The sequence below is a fragment of the Hippocampus bargibanti genome, linkage group LG13, assembly GCF_051943395.1.
Source record: "Hippocampus bargibanti isolate YZ-2025 linkage group LG13, ASM5194339v1, whole genome shotgun sequence".
Taxonomy (NCBI): Eukaryota; Metazoa; Chordata; class Actinopteri; order Syngnathiformes; family Syngnathidae; genus Hippocampus; species Hippocampus bargibanti.
This window is the reverse complement of record NC_142746.1, coordinates 1,403,504-1,422,535: the sequence shown is the minus strand read 5'-3', so window position 1 is coordinate 1,422,535 and position 19,032 is coordinate 1,403,504. Positions and strand designations below refer to the sequence as shown.

Below are 19,032 nucleotides of genomic sequence, written 5' to 3'. Positions count from 1 at the left end.
TTCTCGCAAATTTAATGTTCGTAAGGCGAAAAGTTCAGAAGCTAAAGTGTTCGTAAGCTGCGGTATCACTACGGTGTCCTCTGAAACGGAGCGGCCTTGCCTTTGAAGACACCCCCCACGCCCCAATGTCTCCCGCAGACACGGGGGCGTTCACGTCTAAGTGTGCGGCCGAGCTAAATTTGTCACACACTGGCTACAGAAAACAAGTGATGTCATCGCTAGATCAAAAAAGGGGGGTGGGGGGGTGTGGATTTGGACGAAGGGGCACCGGGGTCGGGACAGGGTCGCAATGGCAGCGCCCGTTGGGGGAAACTAATCTTTGCGAAATCGGTGGCGTCAGTCATTTTCGAGACGGCCATTTTTGCGTCGGCCATTTTCGTGTAGGCCATTTTGGCGCCGGCCATTTTCGTGTAGGCCATTTTGGCGCCGGCCATTTTGGAGTCGGCCATTTTCGCGTTGGCCATTTTCACGTCGGCCATTTTTTCTTTGGGCATTTTCGCGATGGCCATTTTTGCGTCTGTCATTTTCGAGTCGGCCATTTTCGTGTCGCCCATTTTCGCGTCAGCCATTTTGCATTGGTCATTTTCTCGTTGCCGTATCTTCGGCGAACACGTTCGCGATTGCTTTGGCGGACATTTTCCGATTGTTCGTACCATCGCATTCCGTCACCCCGTGTGGCCCAAATCCGATCAAATGGTATGAAATGGTATCAAATGGTGGTGTTGTTTTGCTTGTTTGGCAAAGAGCTCATTCGGCGTTCCGTTTTCAAGACTTGCTGAGAGCGGATCTGCATTTCAAAGACCAGGCGGAAAATTGGCCATGTCGCCATTATCGCCCATCGCTCCGTTTGTGTCTTCTTCAACCCCCCCCCCCCCCTTTACCCCTTACCCAACTCTCCCCCCCATTCCCCCGGACTCTTTCTCCGTCTTCCGGCGTTGGCAATTATTTGCAATTTGCCTAAGTCGTCCATTTGCCAGGACGCCAAGCATGAAAACGAAGCAATTTCGTGTAAAATGGAGGCAGACGACCATTAGACGTGTGAGGTGGACTCTCAGTGGTGGTGGGGGGGGGGGGTCCCGGGGGGGCATTCCTACCAGTCTGCGCAGATGACGACGTCAAAACGGGCTTCCAATGCGGCCACGTGCGGCTTGCAGTCCCACCTCAGCACCCTGCGACACAACAGTGACAAAGTTCAGGAGCATTGTAATGCCATTTGCCCCCCCCTCCCCGTCTATGGAGGCTTGATTTGGAGGGGGGGGGGGGGGGGGGCTCCGCAATGAGCCGTTTTCTCTTTGCTCTCGCCTCACTCGCGCTGTTAGATTGGCGGGATTATTAATTAAGCGTTCTTAACACTCTGTCAACAAAACATTAGGCCCGGTGGAAAAAAAAAACACAATCCCAGATCGCAACAGGGGGTCCGCCCCCCACCCCCACTTATCCCCCCTTACTCCCTCCCACTCCTTCCTCCAATCGCATCAGCAAAAAAAAAGTCAGACGGCTGCCTTTTTCTGGGTGCGGCAGGACAAAAGCGAATCTGGGCCGGTAATGGGCCACGTGGAACCTGCGAACCGTGAGCCTATTTGCCCTCTCAAACATGGCGGAAATGAGTGGTGCAATGCCCCCCCTCACCTGGTGGAGACGTGCGTTGACCCAAACTTGCCCGCTCGCTGGTTTCTCTCCACAATTTCTCGCACCTCTGGTGAGCAATCGTCAAGGATGCTTTGAAAAAGGGGAGCAAAACCCAAAACCGGCCAACAATCAACACAGAAACGCAAATCACTCGAATAGGTGTGAGGGGTTGTGAATAATAATAATAATAATAATAATAATAATAATAATAATAATAATAACGTTATAATAATAATAATACATTTAATTTCTAAGCGCCTTTCAAAACAATCAAGCCACTCAATTTATAGCCACACGCGCCAGCGTTCATTCAACCCGGAAGTAACTCGAATAGATAGAAAGCTAGCTAGCTAATAGATAACTAATAGCCAGCAAGATAGCTAATATATAGCAAATATATAGTTAGCTAAGTAGATAACGACTAGCTAGCAACACGAGCCAGCGTTCACTCAACCTGGAATAACTCAAATAGATAGAAAGTTAGCTAGCTAGCTAATAGATAACTAATAGCTACCTAGATAGCTTATAGATAGCAAATATATAGCTAGCTAGGCAGGTAGCTAATAGATAGCAACACGAGCAAACGTTCACTCAACCCGGAATAACTCAAAAAGATAGAAAATTAGCTAGCTAGCTAATAGATAACTAATAGCTACCTAGATAGCTAATAGATAGCAAATATATAGCTAGCTAGGCAGGTAGCTAATAGATAGCAACACGAGCAAGCGTTCACTCAACCTGGAATAACTCAAATAGATAGAAAGTTAGCTAGCTAGCTAATAGATAACTAATAGCTACCTAGATAGCTTATAGATAGCAAATATATAGCTAGCTAGGCAGGTAGTTAATAGATAGCAACACGAGCAAGCGTTCACTCAACCTGGAATAACTCAAATAGATAGAAAGTTAGCTAGCTAGCTAATAGATAACTAATAGCTACCTAGATAGCTAATAGATAGCAAATATATAGCTAGCTAGGCAGGTAGGTAATAGATAGCAACACAAGCAAGCGTTCACTCAACCTGGAATAACTCAAAAAGATAGAAAATTAGCTAGCTAGCTAATAGAGAACTAATAGCTACCTAGATAGCTAATAGATAGCAAATATATAGCTAGCTAGGCAGGTAGCTAATAGATAGCAACACGAGCATTCACTCAACCCGGAATAACTCAAATAGATAGAAAGTAAAGTTAGTTAGCTAGCTAACTAATAGATAATTAATAGATAGCTCATGCCTGACATAATAAATAAATAAGCGCAGTAACAGCTTTGGTGACAGAAAAAAAAACTCCAGTCACTGATCAATTCATTGCAATGTGATGGGCCAGAATTTCTGGCCCACAATTGGCCGCCGACGGAATGAATGATCGGGGGCGCGGGAGACATTCCAAAATGGAGGCCCTCACACTCCTAACTCATTTTGTGTGGTCGTGGTTTTGACTCCACCCTCAACTGCGGTGCACCCTTGTCCCCCTCCCCAATCCCCCCCATTGCCCCTCGCCGGATCAATTGAAAAGCTTTTAACCCGCACGAGCGCAGCAAAGCGGGCCGATGGATGTCGACCCGCCGAAAAATACAGCCACCGGCGTGCCGAGTCGCGCCGCAGTTCAATTGGAATTTGCTCGTTTTTAAAGAGACAAAACCAATCGAGAAAAACGACGACGGGTGACGACGAGCGGGGACGACCGAGAACCGCGCGAGATTGCTACCGATACAGTGAGCTAGCTCTGGCCGGCGGCTAGCTAACTAGCAGTGAGTGATACTATACAGTGATACCTCAGCTCACAAACTTAATTGCTTCCCAGAAAGCGTGTGTAATGTGAAAAGTTCGTCTTCCAAACATTAATTTCCCATAAGAAACCATTAAATGAGAATAATCCGTTCCCGGGTGCCCATAAAACACTTTTCTACGAAATAAGCCTTAAAAACTACACAAAACAGACCTTGTTTTATGTATAATAAATGTGATATGGTATTGTAATTAAAGAAATAAACTGTACAGTATAATAAAGTCGTATTATTGGGCTTTGTGATGGTCGTTGATGTAATTGCCTGTGGATAATATCAGAGTGAGGTTGCCGTGCTTTCTCTGCGATAATATCCTCACTCACACTGTCCCCTGCTAGCTGCTTTTCGGTAATCCAAATCAACAGAAGTTTTTCAACCTCTTCTATTGACTCAGACCGTTGCTTAGACAACACAGAAACACCCTTAGCCACACCCTTAGCCATCTGAATGAAGGTTAGCTAGCTGTGTATATTTGAAGTTGCTAACAATGCTCTAAAATTCTTTGTACTTTTCAAACGAGATTGATTATGAAATGTTTGGTTGATTGTATACTACAGTGATACCTCAGTTTACGAACTTAATTGGTTCCCAGAAAGTGTGTGTAAGGCGAAAAGTTTGTCTTCCAAACATTAATTTCCCATAAGAAACCATGAAGATGAGAATAATCTGTTCCCAGGTCCCCATAAAACATAATTTTCTACTAAATAAGCCTTACAAACTACACAAAATATACATTATTTTATGTATAATAAATGTGGTATTTGATTGTAATTAAAGAAATAAACTGTTTTGTAAAATAAAGTTGTTTTATTTACCTTTGTGATGGTCGTAGTCAATGGATGGTAGCAATGGTCGACTTAGCGTACTGGTACTGGGATGGTAAATCACACAAACGCACACCTCGTTCGTGTTTTTCGAATATCTCCTTCTTCTGCTCGACCGTCATTTTCTTTTGCATCCTCTTCGGTTTAACACTAGCCTGTGGTGGGGTCTTTTTCGCTTCCATAATAGCAAAAGTACTCTACTCAATAACAAACAACGTCTGCACTCAAAGAAAGGGGGTGTGGGAAACTAGTCCGCCAACCGCCGTGGCGCTCCGTGTGGTTTGGTTTGTCCGCCAAAAACTAGTGCGTATGCCAAGATTATATTCTCGGAAATTTAATGCTCATTAGGCAAAGCGTTCGTAAACTGATGTATCACTGTATACTCCAATGGGAATACGGACGGAAAAATACGGACAAAAGGGTGAGCGACGGCTCTACCGTACATCAGCGGAGGGCGGGGGCGGTTGGAGGGACCGCACGTACAGACTGACATACAGGCAAGCGCATCGACGTGCTATGCGGGCGATGACAACGGTTTACTGTAATCCCATCACCGGCAAGCCTTGCGGTTCCTATCGGGCATTGCAGCAAACGATAGGGGCGGCCATCTTTTGCGAGCAACCATCAATCGGGAATATTTCCATTGATTTTATTTATTTTTTTCAAATGATTGATCGCTTAAAGGTCGTAGCGTCGCGGACGCTACAAATGAGGTCAAATATTTCTCTGAGTCGCGTTCACGCAAATCTGCTTCCATGTGCCATTCGCACAAGAGCAGAAATCCTCCCGACAATGTTTTTGTTCGGATAAAACAAAGCGGGTGGGTCAATGTTGTTGCGGCGAGCTAGCGGCTGTGCGGCTGTTATTGTTTGCAGCCAACAATACAGTACAGATATTGTAAGCATGGCTAAATTTGGAAAGGCGCCGGTCAAAATGCGCATTTTTCGACATTTCCTGCTTTTGTGGCGACAAAACCTGTTTTTTGTTTATTAGCGTAGTGGCGGCGAAACGCCAGAAACAGACGAGAAAGGCAACAGGAATGCCGACGACGGGACGGGAAAGGTCGCCAAGACGGATGGAAGGATGGACGACAACCTACACATGATTTAGCAGGAACCCCCCAATAACGTTAGCGCTTTTGGCTAATTGGAATCAAAAGAAAAGGTGCAGAGGAAGCTTCCCTGCAGGACGCCAAAGGATACTATCCACGCACTGGTCGTTGCCATCCGTTAGCAGCACCTCCTTGGCGTCAGCAGACACGGCCACCTGAAAAAAAATAAAAAAAATAAGAATAATAATACATTTCATTTCTAAGCGCCCTTCAAAACTCTCAAGGTCACTTTACAGTCACAGGATAAGTTTTTCTGTGGGTGAGCAGCGGCAGCCAAATGCGTTAGCGTTCACTCAACCCGGAAGTAACTCATAGAGATAGAAAGCGAGCCAGCTAGCTAATAGCTAGCTAGCAAAAGAGCCATCTAGCTAATAGCTAATAGCAAGTCAGCTAGATAGCTATCCAGTGAGCCAGATTGATAATAGCTAGCTAGCGAGATAGCCATCCAGACAGACAGAAAGCTCCTAGAAAATAAATAGCAAATAGCTAGCTAGGCGTTCAACGTTCACTCAACCCGGAAAAACATATATATATATATAAAGTGAGCCAGCTAGCTAATAGCTAGACAGACGGACAGACAGACAGACAGACAGACAGACAGACAGACAGACAGACAGACAGACAGACAGACAGATAGATAGATAGATAGATAGATAGATAGATAGATAGATAGATAGATAGATAGATAGATATAGCTAACTTGCCATCGAGCTAGCTAATAGATGGATGGATAGATATAGATAGATAGATAGATAGATAGATAGATAGATAGATAGATAGATAGATAGATAGATAGATAGATAGATAGATAGATAGATAGATAGATAGATAGATAGCTAACTTGCCATCTAGCTAGCTAATAGATGGATAGATAGATAGATAGATAGATAGATAGATAGATAGATAGATAGATAGATAGATAGATAGATAGATAGATAGATAGATAGATATACAAATAATTGCCCTCAATCCTCACACGTTTTGCTTTAAAGTCAAGTGGGCAGCTGTTTTGTGGGATAGATTGATACAATACATAGCTAGCTAGCGATTTAGATAGCTAGCGAGCGAGATAGCATGTGAGCGAGATAGCTAACTGGTTTACAATTGCCCTCAATCCCCACACTTTATGGTTTAAAGTCAGGTGGGAAGCTATTTCATGGGATAGATAGATATATAGCTTGTTAGCAATTTTGCGAGATAACTAGTGAGCTAGCTAACTGGTTGACAATTGCCCTCAATCCTCACACTTTATGCTTTAAATAGAATAAAGCGAGGGCAACGTCAGAGCACCTCCCAGTTGTGGTCACACCCCCCTTCCCCCCCGTCGCCATCTTTTCCCCATTTCTATGTCTGCATTATTTTAATCATTCAATCAAATCAGTCAATACTTTTATCACGTTGGCTAGCGGTGGAGGCCGCTATCTTGCTATCGTTCTGTTCCGTAATTGCATTGTGACAGGAGGGGGGGGGGGGTGACGGCAAACGCTGAGCCTTTTCATTTGACGGCGGCTGTTTATCGGGCCGAGCCATCGCTCCCGCTCGCCGCTGTCACTCTGCGCTCGGCTCGCCGGGCCTGCCTGATGCCCTTCACGTAACTTTGCGGCGGAGGAGGGAGACCACAAAAAAGGAAAAAAAAAAAGGTAAGGCGGAGAGTGGATCGTGCGAGCGCCTGTGTGTGTGTGTGTGTGTGTGTGTGTGTGTGTGTGTGTGTGTGTGTGTGTGTGTGCGACAGATGTAGATAAAGAGGTGTGTGCTTAACTCGAAGGCCCTTTTCGCATTCTCTCTGCCACTTTCTGAAGACATCACTCCTTTTTTTTGTATCGGGCTGTCGCTTAGCGTGTCGCTTTGCATGCATACAAAGCCCAGGCGCCGTTATCTGTAAGCGCGCCGCACGCCGACAAGAAAGAAAAGTCAGATGTGAAGCATGCCGACACGCACACACACACACACCCTGCAGGCCGCTAACAGCAAATAGCGACGCCATTGGTAGCATCTGCGCCCAGTTTTGAAAGCAACCTGCAGGCTCAAGGCTCAGCTGCGGAACCATCCGGAATACGAGTACAGTGAGACCTCAACTTACGAACTTAATTGGTTCCCAGACAGTGTGTGTAAGGCGAAAAGTGTGTATCTCAAAAAAGTAATTCCCATAGGAAACCATTAAAATGGGAATAATTCGTTCCCGGGTTTCCATAAAATATACTTTTCAACTAAATAAGCCTTAAAACTAGACACAACATACCTTATTCTATGTATAATAAATGTGCTATTGTATTGTAATGAAATAAATACACTGCATTGTATCATAAAGTCACTTGGCGTTGGAGGTCGAAGGTCAAAGGGAATTGCTGTTTGGAAAGAGAGGCGCATTACATGAGGACTGTAATTAAAGAAATAAACTGTGCTGTAAAATAAAGTTTTATTTACCTTTTGGATGGTCGTTGATGGCTTATGGAAGGAGAGTCACCTTCCATAAGGACTGTTGGTAACTTAACCTCTGGTGCCGTTCGGTCGTGTGCTTCCGCCGAAGATCACTCCGCCAGCCGTGGTGGGTGTGTATTATGAAAATAGTGCTTATTATAAGGTTTAATTTTCATAAATTTGACGTTTGTAAGACAAAAAGTTTGTAAGTTGAGGTGTTTGTAAGTTGAGGTCTCACTGTAGTCTACTACCACCCCTTCCTTTAATATCTTAAGTCCTGATTAGAAAAGCTCAGCGGGGTGACACACTTGTTTGATAATAATAATAATAATAATAATAATAATAATAAATTTCATTTTTAGCGCCTTTCAAAACTCTCAAGGTCACTTTACAGTCACAGGATCCGTTTTTCTGCGGGTGAGCAGCGGCAGCCACATACGCCAGCGTTCACTCAACCCGGAAGAACTGAAATAGAAAGTTAGCTAACTAGCTAATATATAACTAATAGCTAGCTAGATAGCTAATAGATAGCAAATATATAGCTAGCTAGGTAGATAGCAACACGAGCCAGCGTTCACTCAAATAGATAGAAAGTTAGCTCGCTAACTAATAGATAATTAATAGCTAACTAGCTACCTAGCTAATATATAGCAAATAGATAGCAATTAGATAGCTAGCTAGGTAGAAATGATAAAATCTGATGAAGCAGGGACTGTCTGACAATACAGGAGAATGTTTCTTTGTCTTTTTTGTCTTTAAGAGTCCGACGTGGCTTTGATGCTGCCGATCGCCATACGGATCTTCGGGGTTCCGATCGCCGTCGCCCGGATGGGTTGTGGGCAATTTTCCAACTGAATCATCAATCCGTCAAATGTTTCCCTCGTTGATGAAGCGACCAATGACAACTTACCATGAGTCCGGCCAGGCAGGTCATCCCTCCTCCTAATTCGCAAACGGCGCCCCTGAGTGGAGGCAGACGAGAAGACGTTCACTTGACGACTTTGCTATTTTGACAGTTTGATTGACAGACGGCCTTTCATCCGTCCTTCCTCTCCTCGCCCGCTTTCATCCCGGCCGTCTTCATCATCCCCCCCCCCACTCCCCACCTCCCCTTCCTCTTTCTGTCTCACTGACCTTCACTTTGCCACCCGATAATCAATAGCCCCCCGAACCCGCACCTGCCCCTCTTGAAGGTGAAAAAAAGGGGGATCACAGGGTGACGCCCCACCAGCCGTCATTTGTAATAAGCCATATGAAACGCGGGTGCTCAAGGCTCACCTGTCTCTGATTTGACTTTAAAGCCTTCAAGGAAAATAACATATTATTTTTTTTTAACTTTAATCGATTGGTAATTGGGACAATTAGCAATGTGTCATTTGCAAACAAACCGGCTCTTTGAAATGAATGACTAAATCCTAGCTAGCATTTGTCCTCAAGAGTCTGATTTATAATAATAATAATAATAATCATGACAATAATAACAATAATAATAATAACAATTATCATGACAATAATAACAATAATAATAATAATAATAATAATAATAATAATAATAATAATAATAATAAGCGTCAGCCACACGCGCCAGCGTTCACTCAATCCGTAAGTAACTCAAATAGATAGAAAGCTAACTAATAGGTACAGTAATAATAATAATTCATTTCATTTATAAGCGCCTTTAAAAACTCTCCATGACACTACAGTCACAGGATATTTTTTCTTCGGGTGAGCAGCGGCAGCCACACGCGCCAGCGTTCCCTCAACCTGCTAGCTAGCTAGCTAGCTAGCAGAGGTTGGTTTGAAAAGTTAGTCTGCCCTGTGATTGGCTAGCAACTGGTCCATGGTGTCCCCCGGCCTACTGCCCAAAGACAGCCGGGGTAGGTACAGTTTATGCTGTAAAATAGTTTAAAAAGCACTTTTAAAAAGTTGTTTTCTAAACTTGGGACAAATTAGTTTTTTTTACATAGATTATAATGGAAAGTGCTGATTCGGTTTTTGAAAAAATCAGTTTCAATAACCGAATGAGCGCTTAAAATACTATATAAACAAACGTAATATGGTTTATTTTCACCAATTTTTACATAGGTAATAATGGGAAATGCTCATTCGGTTTTTGAACAAATCAGTTTCAAAACTGAATGAGCACTTCCCATTATAATCTAGGTTAAAAAAATTAATTTGTCCCAAATCTCGAAAACAAGTTTTTAAAAGCGCCTTTTAACTATTTTACTGCATACACTGTACACCAGCGTAATAAAAGAGCAGGTCATTTGTAAAATGTGAAAAAAACAAACATGTAATATGTTTTATTTTCATCAATTTCTACATAGATTATAATGGGAAGTGCTCATTCGGTTTTTGAACAAATAAGTTTCAAAAACCGAATCAGCACTTCCCATTATAATCTCTGTAAAAAAAATTAATTCGTCTCGAAAACAACTTTTTAGAAGCGTTTTTTTATCTATTTTACAGCATAAACTGTACACACGCGTAGTAAAAGAGCAGGTCATTTGTAAAATACTATAAAAATATAAAAATACTATAAAATCCAACATGTATTATTTTATTATTATTATTTTATTATTATTATTTTATTTTTACCAATTTTAACATTAACATTGGAAGATACAAAAATCTCTGTCTCTCAAACTAGTTTGTAGAATGGATTACGGTGGAAAACCCAAGTATCATTGTCATTTGACCTTATTTTTGATACTAAATTAATTTAAGCACTGAAGAGCCATTTAGGAGCCGAAAGAGCAATCCAGGTCTTTTTAGTGAGCCGAGCCAAAAGAACCGGCTCTCTAAAAAGAGCCGAATTCACATATACCCCAGTGACAATTCAATCTACGATATTGGACTGAAAATTAATTGATTGATCGATTGTTCGACAGACTGGTGGCAAACTTACGTGAACATGTGGCGGTTGCGCAGGCAGTAATGAGCCATGGCTTCCTCGGATGGCCACACACCTGCAAACACAAACACAGCAAAAGTTTGCCATTAATAATAATAATAATAATAATAAATAATAAATAATAAATAATACATTGAATTTATAAGCGCCTTTCAAAACTCTCAAGATCACTTTACACCAACAGCACCGACCTTTCTGCTGAACAAAGCTGGGCTGTGAAGATGCTGCCCATTACAGCCGCAAAAAAGCAGAATGGCCCCAGAGCTGTCCAGTAATGATAGTCAAATGGCACCGACATTCCTCCCATTCAAAAACATTACTGGCATATTCATGCTGCCGAAAAGGTGCATGGCCAAAAATGCTGAAAAACAATCCGTATCCGTTCCACACAACGCACAACAACACAAAGTGACAAAAGAAAACACGAAAACAAGACTAAAACTACAAAAAAAAGTCTCATGACACAACTTGCTGATGGCTGCCTACTCGGGCGCCATCTTGGACTCCTGATATTTGATACCACTCCTTAGATAGAAAGCTAGCTAGATAGCTATGAGATAGCTAATAATCATTCAACCCGGAAGTAACTCAAATACATAGAAAGCTAGCTAGTTTAGAGTTCGCAAATAATCATTCAACCCGGAAGTAACTCCAATAGATAGAAAGCTATCTAGATAGCTAAGAGTTATCTAATAATCACTCAACCCGGAAGTAACTCAAATAGATAGAAAGCTATCTAGCTAGCTAAGAGTTAGCTAATAATCACTCAACCTGGAAGTAACTCAAATAGATAAAAAGCTAGCTAACTAGCTAAGAGTTAGCTAATAATCACTCAATCCGGAAGTAACTCCAATAGATAGAAAGCTATCTAGATAGCTAAGAGTTATCTAATAATCACTCAACCCGGAAGTAACTCAAATAGATAGAAAGCTAGCTCGATAACTATGAGTTAGCTAATAATCACTCAACCCAGAAGTAACTCAAACAGATAGAAAGCCAGCTAGCTAAGAGTTTGCTAATAATCACTCAACCCGGAAGTAACTCACATAGATAGAAAGCTAGATAGCTAGCTAAGAGTTAGCTAATAATCACCCAAACCGGAAGTAACTCAAATACAGTAAAGTCTCGTTATATCGATATTCAAGGGAGTCCGAAAAAATATCGATATAACCGGGACTATCGATATATCCGATATCGATATAACGAGACTTTACTGTAGATAGAAATTAGCCACAAATTAGCCATAAATTAGCCATAGCAGGCGACGACCGCTCCCAATAACCAACAGGATGCTGCATTTGTTTTCCCTGCTTTCTTGTTTTCATGTTTATTATGTTTGTTAAAGTCATTCTAAGTGCCTTGCACGCTGGGTCCGATAGGACAGTCATTTCATCTGTGCTGTATGTCATGCATATTAGCATCTTTGACAATAAACTTTGACTTTGCTTGTCGTCATCCAAGTTTTCTTCTTTTTGCACATCTGTCTGTCTGTCTGTCTGTCTGTTTGTTTGTCCTAAATCCTCACCATGCACGCTCGATCGTGTGTGTGTGTGTGTGTGTGATTGACATAACGGGCCTAAGCAGAGCCTCCGAGTGTGTGTTTCATGCACAGCAGAAGGAGAAGGCCTGACGCTAGGTGATAAGCCACATAGGCCTGCGTGCATGGCGTCATTACCGCCCAGTGGACCTTCTCTCTCTCTCTCTCTCTCTCTCTCTCTCTCTCTCTCTCTCTCTCTCTCTCTCTCTCTCTCTCTCTCTCTCTCTCTCTCTCTCTCTCTCTCTCTCTCTCTCTCTCTCTCTCTCTCTCTCATTCTCTCTTTCTCTCTTTTTTTCTCCCTCTCTATTTCTCTCTCTATCCCTCTCTCTCTCTCTCTCTCTCTCTCTCTCTCTCTCTCTCTCTCATTCTCTCTTTCTCTCTTTTTTTCTCCCTCTCTATTTCTCTCTCTCTCCCTCTCTCTCTCTCTCTCATTCTCTCTTTCTCTCTTTTTTTCTCCCTCTCTGTGTCTCTCTCTCTCTCTCCCTCTCTATTTCTCTCTCTCTCCCTCTCTGTCTCTCTCTCTCTCTCTCATTCTCTCTCATTCTCTCTTTTCCTCTCTCTCTTTTTTTCTCCCTCTCTATTTCTCTCTCTCTCCCTCTCTGTGTCTCTGTCTATCTCTCTCTCTCTCTCTCTCTCTCTCTCTCTCTCTCTCTCTCTCTCTCTCTCTCTCTCTCTCTATCTCCTCTCTCTTTTCCTAACTCTCATTCTCTCTCTCTTTCTCTGTCTCTCTCTATTTCTCTCTGTCTGTCTCTCTCTATTTCTCTCTGTCTCTCTCTCTTGATCTATCTCTCTCTCTCTTACTCTCTCTCACACACACAAACACCTCACACAAGCACACGCGAGCGTACTCACACCCACACTTTGGCACCTTGGCACTAAAATAGGCAAACGTTCGTTTGAATAAAACTTTGTCTATCTGGCGTCGTCGGAGTCTTTTTGGCTTCCGCACTTCGGCGCTCGTGTGTGATCACAACAAAGTGCGAATGCTTGCCGCTGCTTGAAAAGTGAGCGAATGAAGAGTCAAGCAAAAATTGTCAAAGGGGGGAAGGGGGCATCTGGCGGAGAGAGGGTGGGTGGGCGGTCAATATAATAAGCGGCTTACAAACGCCGCGATCTTCAAGTCGCGGGCCGGATGGCGGTGAGATGGAGGGGGGGCATCATCCTCGCACGCTTGCCATGATGGGCCGATGGGCCAGCAGGATTTAATCGCCACTATTGATAAAGTGTCCAAACGGGCGCATGGCGAGAAACGTTCACGTACGTACAAACGCTTTGAACGTGCTGACATTTGGAACGGCGCCGTCCGTCTCCCGCGGGCCACGACCGGCGTATCGATTGGCGTGCAAATGCATCGCCACTCTCACCGTTGATATGCAAGGCCACTCCGATCCAGTCGTACGCTGGCGGGGATCAAATTGCAACGTTTTTATTTTGGCTCGCCATTTTTCAAAGATGGAGACTTTTTTTTAAAGCTAGCTTGAAATAATAATAATAATAGTAATAATACATTTTATTTCGAAGCCCCTAAGGTCACTTTTCAGTCACATGATATTTTTTTTTCTGTGGGTGAGCAGCGGCAGCCACACGCGCCAGTGTTCACTCAACACGGAAGGAACTCAAATAGATAGAAAGCTAGATAGCTAGCTAACAGATAGCTAATAGATAGCCAGCTAGACAGTTAGCAAACGAGCGAGGTAGCCATATAGCTAATAAATAGCGAGCTACATAGCTAGCAAGTAGATAGGAAATAGGTAGCAAATGGATATCGATGAGAAGGTTTCTTCAGCCGTCATCTGTACAAAAGTCACTTTTGTACAGATGACGGCTGAAGAAACCTTCTCATCGATGGACCACTCCTGTACGACTGAGAGCTTACACAGACGTATAGCAAATGGATAGCAAATAATAATAATAATAATAATAATAATAATAATAATAATAATAATACATTTCATTTCTAAGCACCTTTCAAAACTCTCAAGGTCACTTTACAGTCACAGGATTTTCTGTGGGTGAGCAGCGGCAGCCACACGCACCAGTGTTCACTCAACCCCAGAAGTAACTCAGATAGAACTGGACACGCTTCTTCACCTCTTTTCCACACTCTCCATTGCTCTGGACAGTTGACCCCAAGTACTTAAACACCTTCTTTATCTCTTCTCCCTGTAGCATCACTCTTGCACTTGGATCCCTCTCATTCACACACATATATTCCGTCTTACTGCGACTGATCTTCATTCCTGTACTTTCCAGGGCATATCTCCACATCTCGAGTTTCTCCGCCACCTGTTCCCCATTCTCGCTACAGATCACAATGTCATCTGCAAACATCATGGTCCAAGGAGATTCTTGTCTAACATCGTCTGTCAGCCTGTCCATCACCATAGCAAACAAGAAGGGGCTCAGAGCTGACCCCTGGTGGAGTCCCACCTCCACCTTAAATTCCTCCGTCACACCGACAGCACACCTCACAACTGTCTTACAGTCATGATACATGTCTTGTACCGCTCTGACATACTTTTCCGTCACTCTGTCATATGCTTTCTCCAGATCTACAAAGGCACAATGCAATTCCTTCTGACCTTCTCTGTACTTCCCTATCAGCATTCTTCAAGCAAACACTGCATCTGTCGTCCTCTTTTTTGGCATGAAGCCATACTGCTGCTCACAAATGTTCACTTCTGCTCTTAGTCTAGCTTCAACTACTCTTTCCCAGAGTTTCATTGTATGGCTCATCAACTTTATTCCTCTGTAATTAGTACAACTCTATACATCTCCTTTGTTCTTAATAATGGGCACGAGTACACTTCGTCTCCATTCTTCAGGCATCTGTTCACCATCTAAGATCTTGTTGAATAACCCAGCCAGGAACACCACCGCCACCTCTCCAAGACACTTCCATACCTCGATTGGTAAATCATAAGGCCCGAGTGCCTTTCCCCCCTTCGTCTTGGTCCACAACAGTCACGTCTTCTACTCTTTGTTCCTTCTCATTTTCCTCATTCATCAATTCTTCAAAGTACTCTTTCCATCTTACCATCACACTATTGGCACCTGTTAATACATTGCCATCTCTATCCTTAATCACTCAAACCCGCTGCAGGTCCTTACCATCTTTGTCTCTCTGTCTCTACAGCCTGTAAAGATCAGTCTCACCTTCCTTGCTGTCCAGCCGAGGACACAAGTCATCATAGGCCTCTTGTTTGGCCTTTGCCACCTTTACTTTTACTGTGCGCTGCATCTCCTTGTACTGCTGTCGACTCTCGTCCGTCCTCTCAGTGTCCCACGTCTTCTTTGCTAACCTCTTTCTCTGTATACACTCCTGCACCTCCCCATTCCACCACCAAGTCGCATTATCTACCTTTCTTCCACTCGATACACCAAGCACTTTCCTTCCTGTGTCCGACCTGATTATGTTCGCTGTAGTTTGCCAGTCAACTGGAAAGACATCTTGCCCACCCAGTGCTTGTCTTACCTCCTTCCTAAATGTCATGCAAAACTCTTACTTTTTCAACTTACACCATTTTGTCCTCACTTCAGCCTTTGGTTTCTTCATCTTCCTCACTGCCAGCGTCATCCTACACACCACCAACCTATGCTGTCTAGCTACACTCTCACCAACCACTACTTTGCAGTCACTGATTTCCTTTAGATGGCGCCGTTGACACAAAATGTAGTCTACCTGTGTACTTCTGCCTCCACTCTTATAGGCCACCCTATGTTCCTGTCTCTTCTGAAAGAAAGTATTCACAATAGCCATTTCCATTCTCTTAGCAAAGTCAACCACCATCTGTCCTTCAGCGTTCAAATTCTAGCTTCAGACTCATCATTTTATCTGATACTCTTTTTACTTCTAAGACATTCCTAACAAACTCCTCTTTTAAGATAACCCCAACTCCATTTCTCTTTCTGTCTTCACCATGATAGAACAACTTAAACCCTGACCCGAAGCTTCTAGCCTTGCTCCCTTTCCACCTGGTCTCCTGGACACACAGTATGTCTACCTTCCTTCTCTGCATCATGTCAACCAGCTCTCTCCCTTTACCTGTCATTGTTCCTACCTTCAAAGTTCCTACACTTAGTTGTATACTCTTGGCGTTCCATTTCTCTCTTTTCCTCCAGGCACACCTCCCTCCTCTCCTTCTTCGACCAACAGTAGTCAATTTCCACTGGCACCCTGAAGGTCAACAGTACAAATGGCAGTCGTTGTTAACCCGGGCCTCGACCGATCCGGTATGGGATTCAGAGGTTTGATTCGCATATTTGATTTGGCAAAAAAAAAATAGTCAGAGGCCCTTCCTGACACAACTCTCTGTATTTATCCGGGCTTGGGACCGTCACAATAAGACACTGGCTTGTGCCCCCTTGTGGCTACATTGCTAGCTAGCTAGCTACCTAATAGATATGTAATAATAATAATAATGAGCTAGATAGCCATGTAGCTAATGAATAGCCAGCTACTTAGCTAGCCAGCTCGCTAAGAGATCGCAAGTAGATCGGAAATAGATCGCAAATGGATAGCAAATAATAATATACAGTAAAGTCTCGTTATATCGATATTCAAGGGAGTCCGAAAAAATATCGATATAACCGGGACTATCGATATATCCGATATCGATATAACGAGACTTTACTGTATATAATAAAATAATAATCTATAATAAAATAATAATAATTCCTTTTAATAATAATTTCATTCCTTTCATCACTTTGCTGTTGTGAAATGTAAATGTCTCTACTGTGAGACTAATAAAGGTGAATCGAATCCAATAATAAGAATAATAATATCGATGAAAAGGTTTCTTCAGCCGTCATCTGTACTTCTTTGAAGGTGTCGGCCGTTTCGCTTCTTATCCAAGAAACTTCGTCAGCAAACTAAAGTCTTACTGGTAATTTAAGTCCAATATATATATATTCCTACTGTCCAGACATGGCGGTGCCGGACTCTGCTATGACAGGTCCCTGCTCTCAGGTTGAAGGGAGCAGAGGACTACTCCCTGCCATTCCACTGATTGTTCCTATTGTTCTGACTAACGACTGGCCTGAATGTCCCACTTCCACCGGTATGACATCATCAGTATTCCTAATCCTATTTTGCCTAAATAGGCTGTTGTATGAACGATCCAAATTGAACCTCACCCCACCTGTCACATCTCGTCGCCGTCCTGGGCGCGCCCCGCCCCTCCTGTCACCTCCTCCGCTGCTCCCGGGAGACGGCCCCTCCCATCATCACGCACCTGGGTCCCCACAGCTGACTGTCATTCCCTTGATTGTGCCTTCTGACTATATCTACCGATCGCGCCATTCTGGCGCCGTCGGAGTATTCTGAAAGCCATCCTGGACTTCCGTGCCGTCAGATCAGCTGTCACCGATCTCCCTCACTCACCTCATCCTGCTGTCCTTTTTTATGCGTGCCTCAGTAAAGACTTTTGTATACGAGTATCTGTCTCGCCGTGTATTTCGGATCCACACCCCCCGCTTTCCTTTCGTCACTCGAGCCCAGCCCTCGAGCCTCAAGTGACGTGACATAATACTCCGACCAACCATGGATCCCGCCGGCGAAGACAGATATCTCGCCGCCCTCACCGAGCAAGCGGAGCGTTCAAGCCAGCTGGCCCGAGCCATCGCGGAAATCAGCCAAATTACCACCAGGCTGGCTCAACGCTTCGAGGCGGCTGAGGCACGCATTTCCGCTCTCACGATCAAGTCTTCCCCGCCCGTGAGTAGGCACGCTCCTCAATTTCCCCTTCCCTCCCGCTACGCAGGCGAGACCGGGCGTTGCGCTCAGTTTTTAATGCAGTGCACGCTCGTGTTTGAGCAACATCCATACGCCTGCGTTAGCGATGAGGCGAAGGTAGCCTTCATCACCAGCCTGCTCACGGGAGAAGCCGAGACGTGGGTGCTGGCCATCCGAGAATCCCGACCGGAGCTGCGCACCTCGTATCCGGACTTCGTCGCCGAGTTACGCCGGGTTTTCCATCACCCGGTGACGGAGTCCGAAGCGGAGGGGAGATTACTGGACTGCGTCCAAGGGGCCCGTTCAGCCGCGGAATACTCCGTCGACTTCCGCATCCGGGCCGCTGGCAGCGGCTACGGCGACCGAGCGTTGAGGGGGGTGTTTCGTCGCGGATTGAACACCGACCTCAAGGACGAGTTGGCTACCCGCGACGCGGGCACCACCTTCGACGACCTGGTCGCCATCGTCATCGGCCTGGATCACCGCCTTCGGGAGCGACAGAGGGAGCAGCGCGGCCGACGGCCCAGACAGCCACGCAGCCGGTCCAGATCTCCCACACCCGGCAGCGAGCGTGTGCGGCGCCTGGAGGAATCCCCCGAACCCATGATCGTAGGGGGGGGGAACGACCACACCACCCCCGGGGCTCGTCGCACCCAAGGCCCCCAGGCGAAGACCTCAGGTCCACGCAAGTCCCCGGCAAGACGGCGACCACAGCGACCTCTGGAGGTCAAATCCACTACCCCCGTTACGCGGTTGGAGCTGGACAGCGAATTAATCGGCCCGTCCAGCTCCCAAACCGTGCGGGCCCTAGTGGACTCTGGGGCCGACGGGTGCATCATTGACCCCCAGCTGGCGGACTCGTTGGGCTGCCAGCTGATCAATCTCCACCCCCCTAAGGAGATGGTCGACCTGGACGGCAGACTGTTGGCCCGAGTCACCCACCTCACGGCCCCGCTCAAACTCCGGGTGGCGGGGAACCACGTCGAGCACCGCCAATTTTTAGTTATGCCCTCCCGGAATGCGCCGTTGGTATTGGGTCTCCCCTGGCTCAATACCCACGACCCGTCAAT

At 44.8% G+C, this 19,032-nt stretch overlaps 1 protein-coding gene across 1 annotated transcript in view; it reads right to left on the bottom strand.

Annotated features, from left to right (window-relative positions):
- The window catches only part of camkmt (calmodulin-lysine N-methyltransferase), a 121,545-nt gene that overhangs the window by 16,433 nt on the left and 86,080 nt on the right, over positions 1–19,032 (bottom strand). The window contains exons 4-8 of the mRNA XM_089011538.1: positions 10,683–10,743; positions 8,682–8,733; positions 5,445–5,508; positions 1,630–1,696; positions 1,095–1,169 (exon numbers count right to left, since the gene is read on the bottom strand). Coding sequence (XP_088867664.1) covers positions 1,095–1,169; positions 1,630–1,696; positions 5,445–5,508; positions 8,682–8,733; positions 10,683–10,743 — 319 coding nt within the window. The remainder of the gene's footprint in view (positions 1–1,094; positions 1,170–1,629; positions 1,697–5,444; positions 5,509–8,681; positions 8,734–10,682; positions 10,744–19,032) is intronic.